Source organism: Cinclus cinclus, chromosome 2 (assembly GCF_963662255.1).
Source record: "Cinclus cinclus chromosome 2, bCinCin1.1, whole genome shotgun sequence".
NCBI lineage: Eukaryota > Metazoa > Chordata > Aves > Passeriformes > Cinclidae > Cinclus > Cinclus cinclus.
In genome coordinates this window covers 58,174,538-58,197,974 of record NC_085047.1, presented here as the reverse complement: position 1 = coordinate 58,197,974, position 23,437 = coordinate 58,174,538, and the positions used below count along the sequence as shown (strand labels likewise).

The 23,437-nt window shown below is 37.9% G+C and overlaps 1 protein-coding gene across 2 annotated transcripts; it reads left to right on the top strand.

Annotated features, from left to right (window-relative positions):
• Positions 1-58: 58 nt before the first annotated feature.
• Positions 59-22,794, top strand: DNAJC15 (DnaJ heat shock protein family (Hsp40) member C15). 2 transcript variants are annotated; one of them, XM_062487737.1, is made up of 6 exons: positions 59-723; positions 7,061-7,112; positions 8,553-8,626; positions 14,946-15,022; positions 16,872-16,942; positions 20,010-22,794. In XM_062487737.1, the coding sequence occupies exons 1-6, from the start codon at positions 622-624 to the stop codon at positions 20,078-20,080; spliced, it is 447 nt and encodes a 148-aa protein (XP_062343721.1). In that variant the 5' UTR covers positions 59-621; the 3' UTR covers positions 20,081-22,794. The 2 variants fall into 2 exon arrangements, with proteins under 2 accessions (XP_062343721.1, XP_062343722.1); XM_062487738.1 differs by lacking the exon at positions 59-723 and adding an exon at positions 4,440-6,555.
• Positions 22,795-23,437: the final 643 nt, after the last annotated feature.

The following is a 23,437-nucleotide window of genomic DNA, read 5'->3' as shown; positions in this document are numbered from 1 at the left end:
ACCGCTTTAGCAACCCGATGATCCAATTCCATCGCCAGCACTACCAGCAGGAGGGAAGGAAAAGCAGCACAGGGGAAGAGCTGCTTCACTGCTGTACGGACATGGGGCTGAGCATTTTGCTGACAGTGGTACGGGAAGAAAGGCGATGGACAACCTCTGCACAAGGAGGTATCAGATGAGGAGCGCTTCCAGAAGGGTAAACTACCATCCAAAGTGGCAGCGTTTGCAGGGAATCAGAGTACCAAAACATACAGAGACACCAATTGAGGTGCAAGCGTGTAAATGCATTTTTAGTGTTTTTTATTTTTTATTTCCAGATTAATTATGCTTTATCCTTTCCATGTGTCCCCCCAACCACCTTTCTAAAATCCTGTATCCTGAAGATGGGCAACAATAATTTCCGCGTGGCCTGAATGTTTTTCCCCCTCCCGATCCTGTTTGTTGACGCATGGATCATCCCTAATGTCTGCGTTGATTATCCCGTATCGCTCTGCTTCCCGCCCCTCCCGGGATGCGGCGCGCCTGCTTTGACCCCACGGCAGGAGGCGCTTCGCGCTCCGTCCTGCTGCGCTTGTTTGTCCCTCCGGCCGATCCGTAGTGTTCGCTCCTCCTCCTGCCATCATGGAGGGCGCCGCGGCTTCTGCCGAGGGACTGCGCTATGCCGAGTACACTCGGGCCCCTACGGGCGCCGGCAAGGGCCAAGCCGAGCTGGACCGAGGGCTGGTGAGCGCATGGTGGAACCCCCACCCCCGAAGCCGTGAGGCCGCTACTGCCTCGTTCCCGCTCTGAGCCTTCACATGTGTGAAGGGTGACGTGTGTGAGCGAGGTTGGGGGCCAGGGCTGCAGGGACAGGCGTTCTCCGCTCCCCGCCGGGCTGGGCAGGGAGGTTGGGGGGCAGAGGGTCCCTGGCCCGGTGCCGGGGGTGCAGCTGCAGCGTGGGTGTCTCACCTGTGAGGGGAAGGGCGCGCCCGAGGCTTGGAAATGGTCGTGGTCCTTGTGAACGGCGGGAGGCAGAGGGTCCGCAGTCAGAAAGTTTTATTAAGTGCCTTACACGCTTGGCGTGGAAATGTTGGGTCTGACCTACTGCGTAAGCACAAGGCATCGGGTTTTGTATTAAGGGGTAGGGTGAAAAAGAAGAGAGGAAAGAAGATGTGAATTAAAGGAAAATAAAAAGAGAGGAAAAAAAGAAAATAAAATATCACCAGCCCTGGTTCCAGCCTCAGTCCAGCTGATGAAATGTCCCGGGGGTGCCTGGGGATGCTTTTTATGTATAGGTTTTCCCTGCCAAAGGGCTTGGGGGGTCATTGGTGGGCTTGATCCCCTCTCGGCAGTCCGTGCCCACTTCTTGGCCTCATCCTTGCACTGTACTGTGCTGTGTTTACCTCCAGGGACTAGAACAGGGAAAAGCGCTGCCCTACCTCTGTACAGCCCCCTTCTCCAGCCACATCTTGTTCTTTCCCATGGTGTGTTAATACCAACAATCCTTGGTTATTACCAGCAATTCTTGTCACTACCAAGAGTCCTCGGTTGGCTCCACAGCCAGTGGGTGTTTGGAACATACACATTAGCCCCTTATCTTCTGGAATTCCACAGCAGGGTACCTGGGAACATTTCAGCCCCAGCATTCACAAACAAGGCTGAGAATTTTGTTCCCTGCCATGAAAAGGTGATACCTGATGCATTTTCACCCGCTGTGCAAATGTTATTACCACAGGCAGCTTTGAGTGTTGAAGGTTTTGTAGATCTCTGCTTCAGAAAAGTAATTCTCATCTGGTATTTTGTAGTGTGGGAAAGGCTGACTGGAGGCAGTGTCGCCAAAGTTTCCTATGCTGTATGGTGCTCTAGAGGAAAGGCAGCTGGGACTTTATCTCACTTCTTCTTTTCTGTCACTTCAGCTAGTTCAGAAAACATGAGTTCCCATTGGAAAAGAGAATTGGGAAGAACACGTGGCTTAAAGCCCCAGATGGTGGAGTTTTCACATTTTTTAAATGGTTTAAAACTCTTACTTGCCTAACCTAATTGTGTGTGTGAAGTTGTCTCTACAATATTTCTACTTTTTAAAAATACAGTTTTAAAATTCATGGCTCCCTAAGTTATTTATTCATTGTTACTATAGTCTAGGACTCTTCCCCACCCCCCCCCCCCCACCCCCCCAGAAGAGTCTTCCTGTGTATTTAACAGCAAGTGTGTAATCTTAAGAAGATGGCTCTGAAACTTGTTGTTGTCATGGCCATTCTTCCTGCACAATGCTAGCAGGGAATTCCTGGAATTTTGTTGTGTCTTCGGGCCTTCTTACCCATCTGGGATAAAAGTTGCATTTGGAGTTGGCATGGCCTGCTTTGTTTGGAGTATTGTCACGTTCTTACGGAGGTCTGGAGACTGAGGTGGGTCTTTGAAGGACTGGATGTCTACAGTTTTCTATTAACATTTATTCTTTAGTCCAGGGCATTAGCTGAAAGTCACCTGTTCATCATCATATTTACTCTTGTAGTTGTTTCACAAAAGCATTTGGAGCAATGGAAGAGCAACAGTGGAAGCATGAGGAGTCTACTCTCAAAGATCACCCACAGGAGCCTTTTGTTAATTAATACATATTTGAGAAGGTTGATTTGAATACCTTATGGTAATTGTTCTATTAGTGAATCTTGCTCTGGGTCAGTTTCCTATGAAATACCATCCAGAATTGTAGCTGTAGCTTTATATACAAACCAAAAATGTTGCTGTAAAATGATGTGAGAATTGTGTTGGTATGGAGAACAGCATCTAGCTAAAATTACCTTTAATTCACCTTTGGAAAACAAAATCAGTTTCATAGGAAGATTAAGACTAGAGGGAAAACAACTGGATTATGAAATCAAGTTGCTTGCATGGAGTTTGTAATATAATCCCGCTTCAAAATGGTTCTGCCTCCACAAAATGTTGGTAGGGTGGTTTGCTCTAGAACAGCATTCCAATGAACAGTAAATACTCTTCTGAGGAATGAAGAAGAAGCCTTGTTGATAGAAGCCTTCTAGTGATAGAAGCCTTAGTCTATCTTCCATACTAATCATTTATATTTCAAGTCAAGAATTTTTATTTAAGAGAATATCTATTTTCAGAAATATTTTTGTACATTTAGTTAATATATTTGTGTATCCTACTTTTTAGCAGTGTATGGAACTAAAAAAATCCCACAACAAACAAAACAAACCTTAAAACTTTTTAGTTAAGCAATTTATATTTGTGTATTTATTTGAATAGAGGTACCTATTTCCTGTTTTGCTGGTCCATGATTAAGCATGGATTAATTGCAAAATGCCATTCAACCCTTGAAAACAAATTTCTGTTTTCTCTGTAGGTTTCTGAGGCAAAAGACTGTAGGGCTCCTGCTGTCTGTATGCAACTTAATAGTGAGGCGAGCAAAATGCTTTTCATTTGACTGAGAGGGATGTTCCACTGGTTGTGGTAGAAGAACCAGTATAAAATCCAAATCCTACGCAGGTAGATAGGTTTTAACATTTGGAAAACATTAGCACTTGCAGACCCTTGTCAGATGTTGTGCTGAAGTTTTAAAATTATGCATTTGAAATTATTTTGTTCATAAATTTAACTTTTTTCTACTTCCTAGAAGGAGAAATTCTAATGCTAAGAATTACATATGCCATTTTATTTTTTGAATATGTTTAAGTTAGAAGGGCACCGTGGCTTGCGGATTTGCAAAAATAATCTCTCATCCTCCCATGTTTCTTCTGCTAAAAAAATTAAGGCTACTGGAGAATTAAATATTAAAGGAATAGGCAGAAAATCTCTATTTTCTAATATGCTGTGTGTGAATCAATATGCTTTATGCTCTTTTGTTTGCTAAATGCTTAGGTAAATCAGGTCTTGCAGTTGCCTTTCTAATGCTTGTGTTTTCTTATACTCTTCTGAAAAGGATTAAGAAAATTCAGGTTTTAGAGATTTAGCATAACTTTTCCATTAGTTTCCTTAAAAAGGGTTTGTTACTGAAGACCAAATTACATAGTAATATTAAAATACTGAGATCAGCAGAATAGCATGGGGTTGATGACTAAGCTTTGGGAGCTGATTCATTGAATAAAGAAAGGGACAGATGTTAGTTTTTAATATTTTATTTCTTTGTTTTTCCCTGTTGGATCTTAATGTAATGATTTCATTTAAAATCCACATCTTGGAGTTTCTTAACAGCATTTTTGGAGGGGGGGAAGGTCAATTCTGTCATAATTGAAAGTCAGTGTGTATGTACTTATTTATTTATCCCTTATGGAATGCAATTTCAAGCAATAGGAGACAAAAATGTTCGTGGTGGTAGTTGTATTAGCATGCTGTAAATGAACTGCTGCCTTCCACAGAGAGAGTGAGTTGCTTTCATTTGATATTGACCAGAAAGGAGTGCATTTAATTAAGCTTTGGACTTTGCATTTCAAAGCACCAGGCTAACCTTGACTGATACTTTTAAATACTCAACTGAGTTGAGTGAGCATAGAAAAGGAAACTGAGTTAGGTTGGAGTTAAAGAACTTACTGGTTAGTACTTGAAGTTTCCACTCCTTTTATAAGATTAAAAGTGTCAAGAAAAAGCCAAACCTGCAATCTTACAGGGACTCAAACTGTGTTTTTATCACATGTGTATAGTTAGGATACATTCGCACCATAACAAACATTCAAGATGCTTTGATGTGTGAAGTTATCACTTCTTTGCTAATATGTGTCAAGTGACTCTTCTCCAACCTGCTCATAATGCAAATAAGGTAAGTTACCATTAACCAGTATTTCTCATGTTTTCTGGTGCCTGTACTTCACTTAAATGTGTGGACAGTCTTTCGTTCCTCTCTGGCTTGAGCTCTGTACCACTTTTACCAAGTTTTCTATCTTGTCTTCATTTTCCTCTTGATCCTGCATCCTGCTTCTATTCAAGGGCTGGTGCCTTGGCTTTTTTTCGCTTGCTGTATTCCCAGCAGCAGTAGCTTTCCACTAACTGCTGGTGCTTTCCACTGAGATTGGACTAATGCAGTTCCAGCAGACATGGTCGACTCTGTCAAAGACCCTCGGGGGTCTCTGGGCACTGTGCTCCCAGATTACTGTGTAAAAGCACTTAAGCTACTTCTGCACTGAACTGACAGAATCCTGGTGTTATTTATTAGTCTGGTCTCTGAGCTTGGTCTTGCCTGTGATGAGGTGTCTCCTGCTAATGCCTTGTTGGAACCTGCATGTCTTATAAACTGCTGACTTAAACCACCTTTATGGAGGCAAAGCAAGTATAACTTAATTTGGACAATTACAGGCTAATAATTTTTTTTTTTTTTGCCAGCATGATCTGTTTCACACATTGTTGAGCTCTTAATTGACTGTAACCACTTAGTAAAAGATCCTTGCTGTCAGTCTGAATAAGTCAAGGAAACTCTTGAATATTAATCCGTGGTCACAAACCACATGACAGAATAATACAGAATTCCTATAGTGTTATGATATTTCCAGAAAGGTGGCTGTTTGTGGTTCACATCTAAGTGGAGGAATTTTTTTGAATGTTTGAATATAGAGAGCCTGGGAAAACTGATTCGTGAGAAGAAATGAAAAGAGTTTTTGTTTAGTATGCTTCACAATTTTACATCATCTACCATTTAAGCTGACATGCTTAAACTTTTTCATGGGGAAGAGATGAGAGGAAATTTTGTGGAACTGAAAGGAACAATAGCCATAAAACTACTACATTATTTTTACATTCAGAAATGAATGCTAATATTGAGACTGAAGACTGCAATGAAATGGAAGAGTTAGATTACTAACACTTGGCAAATTTCTAAGGCAAGAATTCCCCCTCAGGTAGGTAGGTGGGAGGTAGGTGCTTAAAATCTGCAGCATCCAGATGCTAGATCCAGAGGAATGCAGCTGCTTCTTGGTCACCTCAGAGGAGGTTGTGACTTCTGTCCTGAGCTCAGTGCTACAGGCAGCAGCCGCAGCCACTCATCTTCAAAACCAAACCTGTAGGAGCCACAGGGCATGAGGGCAGCACCTACATCTTGCACAGCTGCCTGTTTGCTGGGCAAGTTGCCAACCCACGATTTAGGCCCTAAGGCAGCTCTAGGAAGGTTTTGAGAAATATTTCCAAACTCTTCCCCTCCTCCCACAGTCAAGAAATGAGGTTGGGGTCAATCAAAACCAGAGTATTTTAGCCTCAGAAATGTTAGTGGCAAAGGCATCTTGGTTCCAGATCCAGTTACTTGGCCATTTACGTTGAAGTTGGAGCTTCAAGTCCTTCTGTCAGAGTTGCTTGTATGAAATGTATAAACTGGTTATGGGATAATTATGGAAGTAAGTCATATATAGAGGAGACAGTCGGGTGATAAAAGCATTTTCACTGTCATTATGTTTTGAATTCAAGATAAACCTAATCTGATTTCTCAGGTTTCCCAGGGGAAAATTCAAGGCATTATTGAACTGTTGTGTGATAAGACAGCTAATGCTGTGGATGACTGTTTCCTTTGTTTCAAAGATTACATGGAGGCTTTTCAGAAGTGGAGAGCTTGTTACCTTCCTGAATTCTGCAAACATGTGAGAAGTCAGTCCTTTCTTCAAGGTCTACTTTATACCTTTCATCAGCTTCTTGATCAACATGGGCATACTTCTTATCCTTCTTGAAGTGCCTGTCTTGAATTCAAGCACTGTGTAGGAAAATACATACACCTAATATGGCAGTTTTGAGTTAGTTCTTTGTGTTACTGTAATAAACTGATACTTTGTTATGTACTGTGTTGAACTTGTCTGCACAAGTAATTTCAAGTAATCCTGTATAGTTGTGTGCCTTGTGTTTTTATCAATTCATACCATGAGCTGATTCAGTGTGTATTCACTGATTTGCTAGTGGGTAGTTCAAGTGAAACCTGATGCGTTGGAATGGGTTAATGGAACTGAACTATAAAATCTAATGAGAACTTTCATCACTTTCATAACTTATAAATGAAATGCCACAACAAACATCAGAAATACTTGTTGTTAAAGTAAAAGGTGTGTATGTATCAAATTAGAATGTGCATGTTATTCTGATTTCTATTTATCTGCTTTAGGCCAGGACTATGATAGCCCTTGGACTTGGCATTGCAACTGTTGCATTTGCAGGTAAGGTAAATTACTAGTGAAACTCTCATTTGTAAGCTGTGTTTTCCAAAAGGTTTAAGGAAGTTTTTATAAATATAAATAGTGGAAAGTGGAAAGGTTGCTTGAGAGTATTATGAAAAATTGTGTCCACCTATAATTTCTGTCTCTTCAAAGTCATAAATTCCAAAGGTCATTTTGAAAAAAGTGGAGAAGGCTGGAGAATGTAATTTTATGGACTGCAGCTAAATGTTCCATCTGCTTTTTGTCTGCAAAATTAAAGGTGAAAAGTTTATTTACTTAATAATATACTGCAATGTGGAGGCCCTGTAGTACAGAAGAGTGCAACAAGATGCTGTGATATGAAGGTGATGCTCGACAAATTGAAATAGAGAGAAATAAAGGGTTTTAGTGATTATAGTGATTTATCTTACTGTTTCCATACTACATTGTTTATTACCTGAACTATTTGCATCTGAACTGTTTGTTATTCTGAAAAATAGGTTCTAGTTTGAACACAGGGCATGAGTTTAACACAAAATAATGGTTAACAGAGAGCATTAAGAAGAGAGTGAGGTAATGGTGCATCACAACATTTCAACAGAGATACTCTAATGTGGTTTAATGTGGTTTTAGCTTCTGTGTTAACATAGGCACACACTTAGATTGCTAAAACTTATGGACATGGTATGTGTTTTAAGAATGAATGCAAGATGCTATTTGAACGAAGCAGAGCCACATTTTAGAAATAGTTTTTTCATTGTGTGTAATAGTAAGTTACATTGCTAAAGAATAGTTAAAACTATAATTATTGTTACTGTTTTTGGAGAGAGGATTTACGTGGAAAATCCTCCACTAACATGACATAAATCTTGATTCTGATGTTGATAGATAGACCTGCTTTGTACTTCTGGGAACACATCCTTACAGGAATCCCTCTAGTCATTCCTAGCTATAGACATTCAGTTCTAGTGGGGAGTTGAATGGCTTTGAATCCCAGAAGATCGTCTTTTTGTAACAAAATTAAAAATGCAGTATTTACAAGGTGTGTAATTAAGCATACAGCATCACAGCAAGAAACATGTAGTACATGGATTTCTTTTTTTGAAGACAACCGTTGAACAGTATTTAATAAATAATGTATACGCAAAGCTAATGTTTCAAACCACCCCACCCTTTTTTTTAAAGTTCACAAGGCAAATATCTTCATTTATCATATTAAAATGTATTTAAATCTTTTTTTTTTCAGTGAGCTAAATAGTGAATAAACACAATGGGTCTTTGCAATCCATGACTAGGTTTTTAGACACAGTATACTAAAATTCTTCTCCCTCTCCTAATAGTTTGGGTTTTTTTAAAACCAATATTCATTCCACTGTAAGCCAATGAGCATAAGTTGGAGCTTGTTTGTGGAGTATTTTTTGCATTTTAGTGACTGTTTCATTTAACCTCCATCTTTTTCAGGTCGTTATGCTTTCCGCGTTTGGAAACCATTGGAGCAGACAATTACAGAGGCAGCAAAAAGCATTTCAACTTCTGTAAGTTTAGATACTACTATATGCTAAATTTATAATTTTATATTTTAGGTATTCAGAAAGGAGACATTTTATGTTAAATACAGTTAACTGCCAGGTAGATAATTTTTCCCAGGGTAGGGCTACTCCCTGCTGTGTAAGTTCTGGCATGTTGTCTGCTATATTTTAAATCCTTATGGATGAAGCTGTATCAAAAGATGTTTATGAGCTTGATAAACAGTTGCAGTTTTTTCTGCTGAGGTTCCTTGTTTTGGAACCCTTTACTAGTACACTGTGAGAAAGTCACTAATTCCTAAATATTGCAAAGTGATGAAATGCAATTTCACTTCCAGCAGCTGAAAGTGAAAGAATTTAGTCTTTCAGATACAGTGTTAAAAATCAAGAAGACAAACTGATGAACTTCTAGGATGGGTTGCCATGGAAATGGGAGAACTTGTGTACTGGTTAACATAATGAGTTGTCTTTTTCTTCTCCCCAACTAATTTGAACTTTTAACCAGGTTTTTATTTTTTGGTTTTGCCCTACTTGTTAAAAAATACAATAATGACATAAAAAAAATCAAGAAGTAGAGTGTTGTGTGGGATGCATATGCAGGGAATATTTGAGAGTATTTACTTACTGCTTCAGTGGCTATGTTTTCCTCTGGTAAATAAATACATGTGTTCGATTCCTGTTTGAAGTAATTCCCAATAGATGAGATAGATGTCTGCTTGTGGCAGTATGTTCCTTCAGAGTTCATAGTCTGTGTACACTTAGCCACAGCAAAAGAATGCTATTCCCTTCATCATGCTGATGGGTGAACATGTTCAGGGAGAAGTTGTTGCACGCTATTATTTCCTGAAAAATATACTAAAGGTAGGTTTTTTAAAAACATAATATTAGCATTGTACCTACTAATGTTAGGCCAGTTGCAGCACAGAGCCTGTCTAGGCAGACACTGCAGTCCAAGTTCATTTGCCACCTGTGCTTGGTGTTCCTGTGCTGAAGGTGCAAGCTTGATCAAGGCAAGCTTCCTGGGGAGGAGATTCAACTGTCCTCTTGGGGCTGGTCCACATTTGTTTTTGCCATGCGTTTCAGCCAGAAACGGTGCTCCTGGAAAACTTTTTTTTTTTTTTTTTGACAGGGCTCTCTTTCCCTCTTATTGCATTGCTGTTGTGAGACCAATGTCAATTTTTTTCCTATTACAAAAAAAAAAAAAAAATTCCCACATTGCCTGCCAAAACAACAGAGGGGATTTTTGGTACTGTGAATTAAATTGCTTTCACATGATACAGATACAGGCTGACTTGCAGGCTTGCTAGATGTAGCTAGCAGTACATGCTGCTTCAGAGTATGGAGTGCTTCAGTCTTCACCCTCCCTCCCTAGCAGTTTTTCTCCAGCAATTCTTTTTCAATCCATTTGTAGATACAGACTAGAGAATCTAAATTCAGATACATTCGCATAAGAAAGCAGGCAGTGACTCTTAACACATTGAAATGTGACATGCTACTGCACAGAGAGGTGTCAGTTCCTAGGAAGCTGCACCCCTCAATACTGACTGAGCCAAGCTCATTACAGACCTTCCTCATTTTTACCACAGTGACTTTGAGTCCTGCAGAATTCATGAACAGCCATAAAGCGCAAACCAGGAGCTTCTGCATTCTAAGTGTTCCTCGTCCCTGGAGCAGTATCCTCTGTCTGCCTTAACATCCTGCCTTTCTGCCCAGAACTGTGTGTTGATTTCCAATAAGGTCTCTCTTCTGCTATTCTATTTCTGAACTTGAAAATACAAGTTTTCAGTGTAAGATGAGATCTACTGGAGACAATAAAAACTCTCTTCCTGATTGCCATTTTCTATGTATATTTGCTGGCTTTATATTTGTGAGAGTAATGAAAATATTTTTCTTCTACAACCATGGTCCAAATTGAAGATCCTTGTATAATTCTTAGCCAAGATTATTGGACTTTTACTACTCTACAGGTACTACTTTCTTGGTTTGTATTTTTAATATTTTTTTTCTTCTCCCCTTAACAATGAATTATTTTCATTAAAACAATAGATTAAAAGCAAAGGTCCTGCGTAAGTGTTTTTTCTCCAAACTGCTTATTTTAGTAGTTTTACGTGACTTTGTGGGATTTGAAACTGAGTATAATTTGTGAATTAGAACTTGCATGTTTCTTGACAGCTTATTGCCCTTTACACTGCACTGATGAAGGTTATCAAGCAGTTATTACTTCTGCTTGTGCTTACTGGAAAAAGCATTGCATGACCTTTAGTGTCTGGGCTCAGTGTCACTTTGCTGGGTTTCTGTGGTGTTTGAAGGCACCTTACTTGGTCACTATAATTTTCAGTGCTTATTCTAGCTTTCTAGAATGAAACCATGGCCTCCTTTTTCTTGAGTGTCTGTGAACAGCTGCCTATTTAAAAGCTAGTTGCCTCTCTCTGTAAGCCCCCACTCTTTCCTCTTCCATTTACAATGCATCCCCTGCTCTCTTTGCAGTAGAAATCACAGTTGATGTTGGTCTTTCCCAATCACACAAGGTAATACAGATGCTGTTTATTCTTACTGTCTGCTCACTAATAAATGACTTGGGAAAGGTCAAGCTCAGCAATTATGAAGTGATCATTTAAAATGCTGCTTGCTGTATCTTGAGGATTTTGCACTTCCTATTTACTTACGTAAATAAGTAGCATGTACAGTCAACAACTGCACTCATCTTTTAATCAGAAATAGTAAGCAGAGGCAAGGAAAAGCTTTATTCTGAATTTTTACCTCTAATTTAAGACTGCTACTTCATATTTAAGAATATATATTTGTAAATGCTTGTGTAATTTAGTCTTGAAGTTTTCTACCATCTTTCTTTCAGTGGAGAAAGACACTAGAGGAAACATTGTCATTTCTACTCTGTGAGATGTCATAATGTTTGTTCCCTCAGAAATGTTTTTTTTTAATTATTTGAGCATAGTTTTGTCACTGCTATCACAGATGTCAGTGACACTGTTTCGTTTCTGTGTGTAGTGAGAAGAGTCTGTTGCCACTAGAAGGTGCATAGCTCTAAGTAGTCATTTGGTTTTTCTTCCTCATAATTAATGCCATTAGTTATACTATTAATATTTCCTTAAAGTGTGAAATAATGAAGCAAGTATTTCAGTAGCATTCATTACCTTTCTTTGTGGAATCAGTGATATTGAAAATAGAGAGAGAGAGTGAGAGAAAAAAAGATACTGAAGACAGAAACAGCAATTCTAGGCCATGTGAACTGTCAAAATACTGAAATCCCACAATCATGAAACTGTGTTCCATAAGAAAATGATGTTTTCTGTAGCACATCATTAGGTTTTCCCACTGTATTTCCCTTACTGGACCTGATTCTGCTGAGACTCAGAGTTCTGAATTGAGAGGTAAGGGTAGCAACCCTTAGTAGTCCTTAATTGAAAATAAAGTTTCCAGAGAACAATGCAGTTCATTCTATGAGAATCCTAACTAAAGGAAGTTAAGGTTGATATTAGCAAAATTGTTTATTATATTACAGCTTCTAAGTAGTTTGTGGTCATAATTTGTTTTTTGTGTTTGTTTTTTTTTCCTCCTATGTTTGTTAGCTTTTTGGTGGAGGACTGTATTGGTTTCCAAAATTCCAAAATTCACTACTCTGTGTAATATAATCTGTGGTTTCAATTTTGGTGTTTTCAGTCTCTTAACTGGCATGGAAACAGTGATTATGCTTTCCCTGTGCTATGACAGAAAAGGTATCTTGAAGATGTCATGGTCCCTATGCATTGGATTTTCTTATCTGGTTGTTTTTGGAAGATTTGCAAGACTGAATAGACTTTTGCAAAGCAACTGTACCCATTTTCTGTACCTCCCTGTGCCCCAAACCTATTAATAGCATTTGTTCAGACAGGATGACTTACATAAATTGCTAAACAGTAATAATGTGCAAGGAAATTAAATAAATAAAATGATACCTCCTCCCCTTCCCCAAAATAGTACAAAGGAATTAAGAGCTCATTTCAATGATTTTTCCAGTACAAAATTTTCTTTGCAATTGCTGGAGCTAATAAACAATCAAGTGTCTAGAACTACCTTCTCATCAAGGAGTTCTCATAACAGAAAAGTATCTTTTCAGCCATTACTTAGAATTTATAAGTAGGAAAGAAATGTTTCAGATGGATAGCATGCAAAAGTGCTTCATTAAGGAACTAGAAATTTGCCAAGGTGTTGCCTAAAATGAAGTCTCAGTGCTTCTTCTTTTTTCTAATGGGGAAAAATGCTTTTATGTGTAATTTCCTTTTGCTTTAAATTCTGCTTAGGATGAAGATCTTAATTTAAGAATTGATTATTGTTGCTACATTCTTCACTTATGAGAAGAAATATTTTTTCTTGGAGACTGATTCAACAAACTTTGTGTGTGAAAGGACATGGGCAACAGAATTTCTTTTTTCATTCCTCTTGGAGATAAACCAATGCTTCCTAAGGTTAGAACAGTGTCAAGGAGTAGGCTTTAAAAACATGAAAAAATATTTCTAAGTGTAAGCCTGCAGCCATCCCTCCGTAATCTCTCATTTTAAACAGTGTTTTAGATGTCATCTACCAAGAACAGAGACAAGCTGTGTTAAAGAAAATTCAAATGTTGCTCTTCTCTACATTAGTAGCAAACTAGTGTTCTCCTGCTTTAGAGTTGCATGTCAGAGTTGAAGGGCAGAGAAGAATTCAGGAAACCATCTGCACTTAGACTGCTTTGGGAGCAAATGTTTGTGGAAAAACTTTCAGAGCACGTTGAAGTTTGCTTTTTCTCTTGCTTGTAGTAATTGCTGGGCATGGTTGCAAATTTCTGTGCAGTTCTACTCTTCAAGGGTGTTACCTTGTGGTCTTTAAATTATTGACATAGTTTCCCTTCTGAGAACTGGAGAAGCATTGTGTGTTCCCTTAGTGTTGCACCCTCTATCTAAACTGTCATGTCCATGTGCAGTGTTACAGACCTGGTTTGTGTTATCCTGTAGTTACAGAAGTGGCTCCTCCACAGCTTCTTGCTGTTGGCATGGCACATCCACATTTCCTTCAGCTACAGTATGGTTATTTTATTCATGGTTTGGGCTGGGAAGAAGGAAGATAAAATTAGTCTTGGATCATAACACACTAAAAAAATCTCTTCTGTGGTTGCCTGTGACTTTATGGTAGCAATAGGTGAAGTATTTCTGAACCTTGCTTTTTGGCAAGTATCTCTCCTAAGCTTAAAGGCTTTGCTTAGATATCATAGACAGAACCTTTAAATGCTATATAATGGTTTAGAAATTATATAAGAGTTTGTGTAGACATAAGGGAAAATTCTCACTGAATATGAATGGCTGTATTTAGTGAGAAGAGTGTTTTTTTCAAGGGCCAGGCACATTTTACTTGGGGGTAAAGGGAATACTTAAAACAGTCTCAGCTCTTGGGCCAGACTTCCCTATGATAGCAACAAAGGAAGCTTATTTTCCCCCAGTTGATAGGTTTTGCATTGAGGAAAAAACTTCAGTCTTGTTGAGTGATTTCTGTGTGCTAGTTCATTCCCCAAGGCCCAGAGCTACATCTGATACCTCTGGGACTTACAAGAAACATTCACATTGTGATCACTGCTAGCCATCAATGGTGGTTCCATAGGTTTTGGTTTTTTTCATAATTTAAAATAGATTTATGGTTGACAAATATACTTTCAACCCATTCTCTATGACTATCTCTATCTCCATTCTCATCTCCTTTTTAATATTATTTTCCTGCTGTTTTTTCTTCCCTTCTTAAAACAGTGGATAGCTTCATATGACAATGAGTTTTAAAAAATTTAACCTCAGGTCCTATATCTAGTAGTTGTCAGTCATTGGTTCATTTACCTACTTGCTTTGTAGAAATATCTGGAGTGTTTGTCCATAACGCACATGGATGCCAAAGTATTGTCACTTCTGGCGTTTTCCATTGTGCTGGTACCACTGCTGTTCTCAACAATTATCCTACTTTCCCTCCCATGCCCTCCCCAACACATGCACAGTTCCATCCTATGCTAGTATGTACTTTGATTCTGGACTTTTTTGCCTGGAGCCAGGATTTTAATGGTTGTATCATTAATATCTCTTATTAACAGTAGAAGATAGTGATAACACAGGTAGTTATTTTAAAGTTGTTTTCTGTATCTGTTATCACTCAGGAGAAGTCCTTTCATATTATCTGGTTTCCAGTTATGCCATGTCTTTGAAATAAATTATAGATGAATGTAATGCTCTGAATGAGGTCATATAACTACAGTTGAATTCCTGGCACCTTGTACATGAGCTAATTATTGCTTTTTTTCCCCCTTTCTTCTTTTTAGAGTCTTTCATCGTACTATAAAGGAGGATTTGAACAGAAAATGAGTAGGCGAGAAGCAAGTCTTATTTTAGGTGTAAGGTAGGTGTGTTGCATCAATATGTTTTTACTTTAGCAAGTACTGAATGAAGCAGATGCATGTTTCAAGAATGTGGAATACTCTTGCCAAAACCATAACTTTTTTTGTAAAAGACTTCTAATGCCTTATAAATTATTCTAATACCCTGCTTAATCTAAAAAGCGAACAATAAAATGCTCATAAAACATGTGACTTTTGTTTGGATTGAAGGCATGGTAACATACTGCAGTGGAGAATTGTTCTTGCTGTGCCCTGGGTCCCTTTCAGCAGAGCCACTCCCCAGCCAGGCATTTCCCAGCCTCTAGCATTGCAAGGGAGACTTCATCCCAAGTACCAGGCTCTGCACTTGTCTATGAAATTCTGTGAAGGGTTCCCATCAGCCCCTTCCTGCAGCCTCTCCAGGTGCCTCTGAATGTCAGCCCTGCCTTCCATCATATCAGCTGTTCCCACCGCAGTGACAGACTTCTTGGCCAGTTGGTGATGTTAGAAGGCAGCATGATGTTGGTGTGACTCAGATTGTGAGTCAAGGAGAATGTGATTTTGACATTATATATCTTTTTCCCAGTGAGAAAGACTCTTTAGAGCCTATTGTGGGATTGCAATATCTCATAAGCTAAGCAAAGTTGGAGTAAATGCCTCTTTTCACAGTTGCTTCTTTGAGCAGACCTGCATGATCTTCTGTAATAGGTGATTGCCACTTTTCCCCAGTTATAGTTTGGCTCTCTGAGGTTCTAAATGTGGTATAACACCTTTCCTTTTTACCATTAAAAACAGCTTTACAAATCAAAATATAGATGATTGTTATTTATAGTTGTGTGAAAAATAACTTTGGTTTTCTATTTATATAATCTAGGACCTTTCACCCTCTGATTCTTCCTCTTTAGGTTACTTTTTGTTCACTTGAAGTATTCTTTTCTTATGCAGTTCTGTGAACTATTTTTGCAACATACCCTAATTTCACTGTGACAGAATAATAATTAGAGAAGTTGTTTACCTCGGGAATTTAGGTGGGCTGATACCTTGCATTCAGGCTGTATCTACAGAAAGATTAATTAATTGAATCATCACTGATTAAGAAGTCACCAGAAGTGGAAAACAGTGATTCATTTCTGCATACTAACAAATTATAAAAAACTGAACCATTCAAACTGTCCTTTTGCATACAAGAGCCTTACTGTGTTGGCATACTGCATCCATAAGTGGTTATTTGTCTGGTAAGGTGCATATTTTGTATTTAATTTAGGCCAAATACATATTTTATGTATGTCATTGAAGTAAACAACATTATGTAGGTAGCACCTGTAAATCAGCATGTCCCTGAATGTAACACATTGAACGGCTTTGTGAAAATAACACATACAGGCATTTTTTTCAGGCCTCAGCAGAAAGAAAAAAAAATATGGCTGCTATAAAAATATTTACAGTAGAACAAAATGTGATAATATTAAATATTTTTTGTTTTGTCACCAATCATAAAAATATTTATTTTCTTAGAGGAAAAATTGTGTTTTCTGCATTTAATGCTAGAATAGCCAACCAGATATACCCTAGAACTGTTGGGACTGTCCTATTTTTCCCCCCCTCGAATTATTTATCTTAAATGAGTGAATGCATTTTACAAAAACCTGTAAGATATTTGTATGTGTGACATGCACAGACTTTTGAAAAATGTCACTCTCTTTGCCTTGCATGCCTTTGTTGTTATTGCTTCCTCAGAGATGTAGTTTTATGTTTTGTCCACAAGATGGTGAAAATCTCAAGTTTTAATTATTTTTGAAGCCAGTATAAAATGTTAATTTTTAGCCTGATTACTCTGGCATTTCTTGTAAGCACTTCAATTTGTTTTTTCAGTCCATCTGCTGGCAAGGACAAAATCAGAGCAGCACATAGGAAAATCATGATTTTGAATCATCCTGATAAAGGTAAGGAATTATTACTTTTCTTAACTAGGGCTGGAAGGGAAGAGGCTTAAATGAGATCCTTTAAGTTTTCTGACTGTGTAAATAACCACGTCAAATGCAGATGTTTGTTGTTTATTTATTGAGCTTCTTTGTGTCTTCTCTCAGCTAAACTGAGCTTCATGAACCGATTTTACTCATTATTCTTTAAAGTTGTTTTCTGTACTTGTACTGCTTCAGTTAAAACTATGAGCTCAGGGACCAGTTTTCCACACTTCACAAAAACTTCTTGAAAAATAAGCTGTAAAAAATTTTACATTCAACTAAAATTCCTGTTTTGAACTGTGATGGACCAGTTGCATGCATGAAAGTAACTTTCTGTGGGGACATGTTTTGCAATTGCTAAGAACATCATTGATGAATTTCAGATTTTATGGAATTCACTTGGAAAGAATGTAAAGCTGGGCACTGTTGCTTTACCGGCCAGGTTTTTAATGTAAATTTATCTTAGAGAAAGGCTATTATTATAACTTTAACTACACTACAGCTGGTTGAGAAAGAAAGCCCATATGTTCATTGCTGTTTCTACTTTAAAATAACAGATGGTGAAGAGTTGCACTGTATTTCAGAAGTCAAAAGGGGAAATCAGAGGGTTTTTATATCTTTTTGACAGAATTACAGGCTTCCTCCCAGAACCCCATTTTAAGAAAATGAAAAAGTGTGTCCACTAGCCATGGGAAGTGTTTAGCTGATGCTTTCCTTTTTTCACCCCCTCAGTTTAGTTTCAAAGCTGTCCTGCTTGTTTGATTTAAAACTTTCATTTTTTATTCTTTTTATAATATATAACTTGTACAGACCTAGAATGGAAATTCTCTTCTTCGTTTTTAGTATATTACAATGGTCAAAGTCTCGTAACCACCAGAGTCCCTATTAAGTCAAGTTTTATTAATAATGAACTTCTGAGTTTGTTGTAGCAGTATGTGGACACGTGAGCGAGAGAGAATTGTGCATCTCCATGTGGATATTGAGTAGATCGTTCCTGTTAGGAAGATCCTAAGGACCCTAACAAAGATTTTAATGCTACATTCTTAGAGTTTTAATGCCCCTGCAGCTGGGCACAGTGTAGGTTTGGATGGATGTAGTGAGCCCTCCTGCGTGATAGTGAGACACGGAGCATTTTCTCAGTGGGAGCACCAGTTGAAGGGATTTGTGCTTCTCAATGCCCCTGAAGCTCTTCTGGCATGACTGTAGAAAAAAACCTTGTGTAATATCTTTAGCTGCAGAATGAGGGCCTGGAGTAATCTTGAACATGTGGCATCACAGAGAGGCTTGTTTGCTTGTGTATAGATCACTTCTGGCTGTGGGTAGCACAGATGTTCATTTAAAAATAATATTCAATGGTATAATGTAATTTTGTAATAATATTTTACCACCTGCAGTTGATAGAAGAAAGAGCAGTAATTTCAGATTGTGAGTTACATATGTTCTGAGATCTGAGCTGTTGGAGAGAGAAATACTAGAAATAAATAGGAAATATATAGAAATATGCATAATAATATCCCCAGAGAGTACTACTGTAATGGTTGCTTATTAATATTTACATTCAGTTTTAAAGTGTTTTTATATTGATGCATTATATGTTATCAGTTACAAATTTTATGAAAGAGCATTTCCTTACAGAAAAAAAAAGGAAGAGAGAAAACTTTTGGACTTGCCTTAATTATAAACAAACACTTAGACAATCATGAGCTTGAATTTCCTCTCATTGGAAGGCTACAAAATTAATATGGCACTTAAGGATGTAAATGTAGTGAAAACACTTCCAACAGATTTGAATTTACTTTAAGATCCTGTATTCTAGACATGTAGAAAATCAAGGCACATTTAAAATTACTCAGAATACATTGTTTATTGCAGGTTTTAGTCTTTACTGTTTGTTTGATCCTCTTATCTACTCTGTGAAGGAAGCAGTACTCCGTAGTAATCCTATTCGTTGCTACAAAGCTGCTTGATTTTAAAAAAGAAAATAGTAAGTTATTTCTTCAATAGCCAGTTCATTACTCATCCCTTGCCCTGACTCACTTTCCTCCAGTGTGGCTTGCCCATTAGAACTACAACACTCAGACAAGACCAAACCATGGAAAAGAATCTTTTTTTCCAGTTGTTTTACTACACCATGAAATTACTTTATACTGATTTGGAGTCCTACAGCAATGTCCTAAATAAGTCTTTAAGGAAGCCTCACTTTTATATTTGTATGTGTCTACAACTAACTCTGCATCTTTGTTTTATCATTGTCTTTTCTGATTAATAGAATGAAGGAAATGTTGAATGAAAAAAATAAGGTTGAAAAAATGCCTTGGAAAAGGCTTTACAGTGCACAGTACTGCTGGGATCACATTTTCACATAGAAATATAGGTGTATTATTGTAAGTGGTAAGTTACTGATACAGACCTTGCAGTGCTGTTTTTGGTGACTGTGGGCAGATGGTTGGCACTCAAGGGGAGAGTGAAAAAAAACCCAAACACAAAAAGACTGCTGAACTGTAATCAGGTTGTTAGATGGAGCGTAGAGCACTGACAGTGTTCAGCAGTAGGAGTTAGAAGGCGTACCATGTTTAAATAGCTTTAATGTGATGGTCTCTGGCTGGTAGCTCTGGGCATCTCACGCAGGAGGTGCTTGCACAATAATTCTTTGTCAAAGTTATTTTAAAATTTTACCTCTCAGTTTTTAGGATGAGTGGAAGTAATAGCTGTTAGGTTTGAGTGATTGTTCAGGACAGCTGACCTTGCATACATTTGCAGTAGCATGCCACTGCAAATCTAAGGATCCCATCCCCGCAGAATGTAAATTGATTTCAGATGTCAGTCTTGTCTCTAAGACAAGTTGTTCTGTGTTATTCTACAGTGATTTCATGTTTCTCGTGTTTCCTTATCACTCAGTTTACTTCTTATCAGTGTCATTTGTATCAAAAAGATCTATGTAGGAAAGAGCAAATGAAAGTGAGTAATAAGGAGATGTTGTAAGGGAGGTAGTTTGGTACTTAATACCAATGTGTAAACAGTATTCCTTTCCCTTTTCTCTTCTCAGGTGGATCACCTTACTTAGCAACAAAAATAAATGAAGCAAAAGACTTGTTGGAATCCAGTGCCAAAAACTGAAAGCTGAAGCCTTGGGCCATAGAAGATTCAGCAGATACATTGTGCAATAACTTTCATGTCTGCTTGCTCTGCACAGTTTCTTAACATTGATTTCTCATATTTATTGTCATAATTAAAGTGCTAAGATTATTTAAAAGCAAACTGAAATATTTTACGGTTGCATAAAGTTACGTACAGTTATGCCCCTACAAGGAGCAGGGAGTTGAAATGATGATCCTTATGGGCTCCTTCCAACTCAAGACATTCTATGATTCTGTCCCAGTTTTAGTGTATTCTTACTGAATTATAATCCCTTACAAGCTTTGGATAAGTTCTTTAGCCCGTAGGGTTTTTTTCAGAAGTATTTGTTTGTTTCTTTTGTTAAATTTTGGATCTTTTAAAATAAAAATTTAAAAACATTCTTTAATATAGGGTTGTTTCTTTACTAATGAAGAAACAACCCTATCTTTAGGGTCACCATAAAATCTGTGACAGTGCATTGAGTCACAGGAAATATGACAGACCCCATTTGGCAAGTTTTCAGCACCAGTTTACGCTTGAATCTGTTAATTTGTGAAGTAGAAGAGTTTGTTCATGGGTGCAGTTTGAGAGCTGCAACTCAGGACAGAATGACTGACGGTACTACAGACTGCAGCTTCCACTAGGTGTGTTTATGGGACTTGGAGCTATGAAGAAGAATTCTTGGCTTTGGTTACGTTTTTTTTGTATGGTTATGTTTTTTAAAGGATCTCTTGAATTGTCAAGTATTAATCTAGACATGCTTTTACTTCAAGTCACAGAGTATGTTTAATCTCCAGCACTTGGGATAAACATTGGGTTTTCTGCAAGGGTTTTCAAGGCAATGGGATTGAAGAAGGTAGGTCCATATGGCATGGTTTAGATGGATTTTCCAGGCTGCTGCATGTCTAGGTTAGCCCGGTTGTGTGAGCCTGGTGTAGAACTGATACAGCAGGGAGCAAACAGGAGAATGCATACTTTGCACATGGCTCCAGGAACACTTCCTGGGTTAGTTCTCCAGTAATTCTCATGTTTCTGCATTATGCTTCATAGCCCAGAGCATGCATACCTTCTTCCTTATGTAGCATCCTAGCAATCTAGTGCTGGCTTTGGGGAATCCTGAAGTCTTGGATCTCACTTTGGAGAGAACAAGATTTAATTGACAGCTCAGGGTAGGTGCTATTTGGGGCACTTGGCTGCTGCAGATTACTACCAGTAAGTTGTCTGTAGTTGAATTAAATTTCCTAAGCATAGACAGTCTAGTGTATTTAGTGCAAGACTGAAAAAACTTCTAGTGTCCATTCAGACACTGTCATTAGAAGTACAACAAATAGCTTACTGAAGTGCTACAAATGCAAAATTAGATACTCCATTTTCTAGGTTATTTAGCCAGAGGAAGTGGCTAAGAGCAGTTAATATGAGGTTGGATGCTTTAATTATTCACCAGAACATGCATTTGTAGTTCATCCAGTGGTGGGTGCATATTATGTGGATTTTTCCTTGAAAGGAAGAAAAAGTACAAATTATTTTTTTATCAGGTCCTTCCCACTTTGTCATAATTCCCTTACTTTCATCAAAGGGAGATGAAAAATTTTAAGTTGACCCTAAAAGAAAATACTAATTCTAAGTACTTTAGAGACTTTGTTGCAATTAGAGTGGCAAAACATATGGCACAATTTCACTGGATAAAGCAAAAAAGACCCCCAGGAGAAACTTGCCTGGGAATAGCATATGCTATGCCAATACTGCAGTTGCATCATATCACTAGTGCTCTAATACAAGAAACTTGAATGAAAATAGTTTATTCCTATGCATGTTTAGGGCTGGTAATTCTTTTCACTGGTATATCAATGTGTGTTGGCGAAAAATAGAACTGTGACAGTTTTCATTTTGGGAGGAGACAAGTGAAATAGTGGTGTTCCTAATTTTCTGAAGTGGAATCTGTAAGGGATATGAATCATTGTGCAAAATCAAAATTGATGTGAATGGTAGGTGGCAAAAGCATTCTGCTGAATGAGTTTGAACTGACTAGCTGTTGTTTTCATATAGCTACCTTTTTATTCCTGAGTAAAATGAGTTGCAGAGAACTGTTCTAAAGTATCAGTTAAAACAAATGCATTAAAGATGGCTCCTTGCTCTGTTCTTAAAAATTAATTTTTCTCATGTCTTTGTAAGAAGTAGAGGGTTTGTCTTTTTCTGTGAGATTCTGTTGTTGATAATTTCCTTCCTGATATAATTATTTATATCTGATTATTTTGGATGAAACACTTTTTTTCTGCCTTTCAGTTATGAGAGAGGTTGTCCTTAAAAAGAAGAAATAAAACAGAGTTGTCATTCTGGTTTCTGCTTTTTTTTTTTTTTTCAGAGCAGACTATTGACTAGTTAACAAATTTTATAAATTAACAAATTAAAAAATTCAGCAGATTAACTGGCTCATCCTATCTCTGGAAAATGCTGTAAAATGAATGATGCTAATGAGGAGCAGTTGTGAAAACATCACACATACAATAGCATTTTTTTTCTTGTCTGTTTTCTTGCATAGCTTGCTTTACCTACTAAGTGATGTTTAGAAGGATGAATGTAGGACAGGGAAAGGCTAATCATAGAAGTGCTGTTCAATTTGTTGTTGCTGATAGTCAACATGGCAGGCTGAGGAATGTCTTTGGAGACTGCCTTGCAAAACAGCACCTGGATTCATGCTCAACTGGGCTAGGAAGAACAGGATGCTACTGTTTTTAAAAAAACATAGCCCAGTAATTTAATCTTTAAAATATTCAGCCTCTTGAGACTATTTTCTTTACTTGTCAGATGGGTAAGTGGTTTTTGTGTAAGAAAAGTGCACAGAGGTTGATTTATTCTGGTGCAATTTCTGTCCATCTGTAGTACAAGCAGACTCATTTTTCATGTGTTGCTTTAATGTTCAGAAAATGTTCATCTGTAACTTCTTAGCTTGGGAATTCCCAGGTATTTTTCTACTTGGTTGATAACCAGTCCCAGATATTTTCTACAGCTTCAGAAGTCAGGGAGGACTGAGTGCATTTATATGGCATTGCTGTGGGTGATTCCCAGTTTATTTAATGAACTGGGGCTTGCTCATCTGCCTGGTTTTTGCTCTTAGTACATGGAAATTTTACCTAATATTTAATTCTTTACTCTTCATACAGCAGAGTTAGGGATAGGTCTACACAAGCACCCAGTGAAATATGGTTATCTGCCTATGCATGAGTGCCACTTCCAAAACTTTTCCTGGCTTAGGATGGAACCAGGATAAAATTGAGACACAGTTCACAAAACCTTGCCCAATCTTCTAGGTAGCTTTGAAAGTACAAATTTACTGTCCTGTGTTCTTGGATTTTAGCT

Coding starts and splice junctions, on each gene's coding strand:
- DNAJC15 (XM_062487737.1), top strand. CDS start 622: ATGGAGGGCGCCGCGGCTTCTGCCGAGGGACTGCGCTATGCCGAGTAC. Junction 724..7,060: donor CCGAGCTGGACCGAGGGCTG/GTGAGCGCATGG, acceptor TATCTGCTTTAG/GCCAGGACTATGATAGCCCT. Junction 7,113..8,552: donor TGCAACTGTTGCATTTGCAG/GTAAGGTAAATT, acceptor CATCTTTTTCAG/GTCGTTATGCTTTCCGCGTT.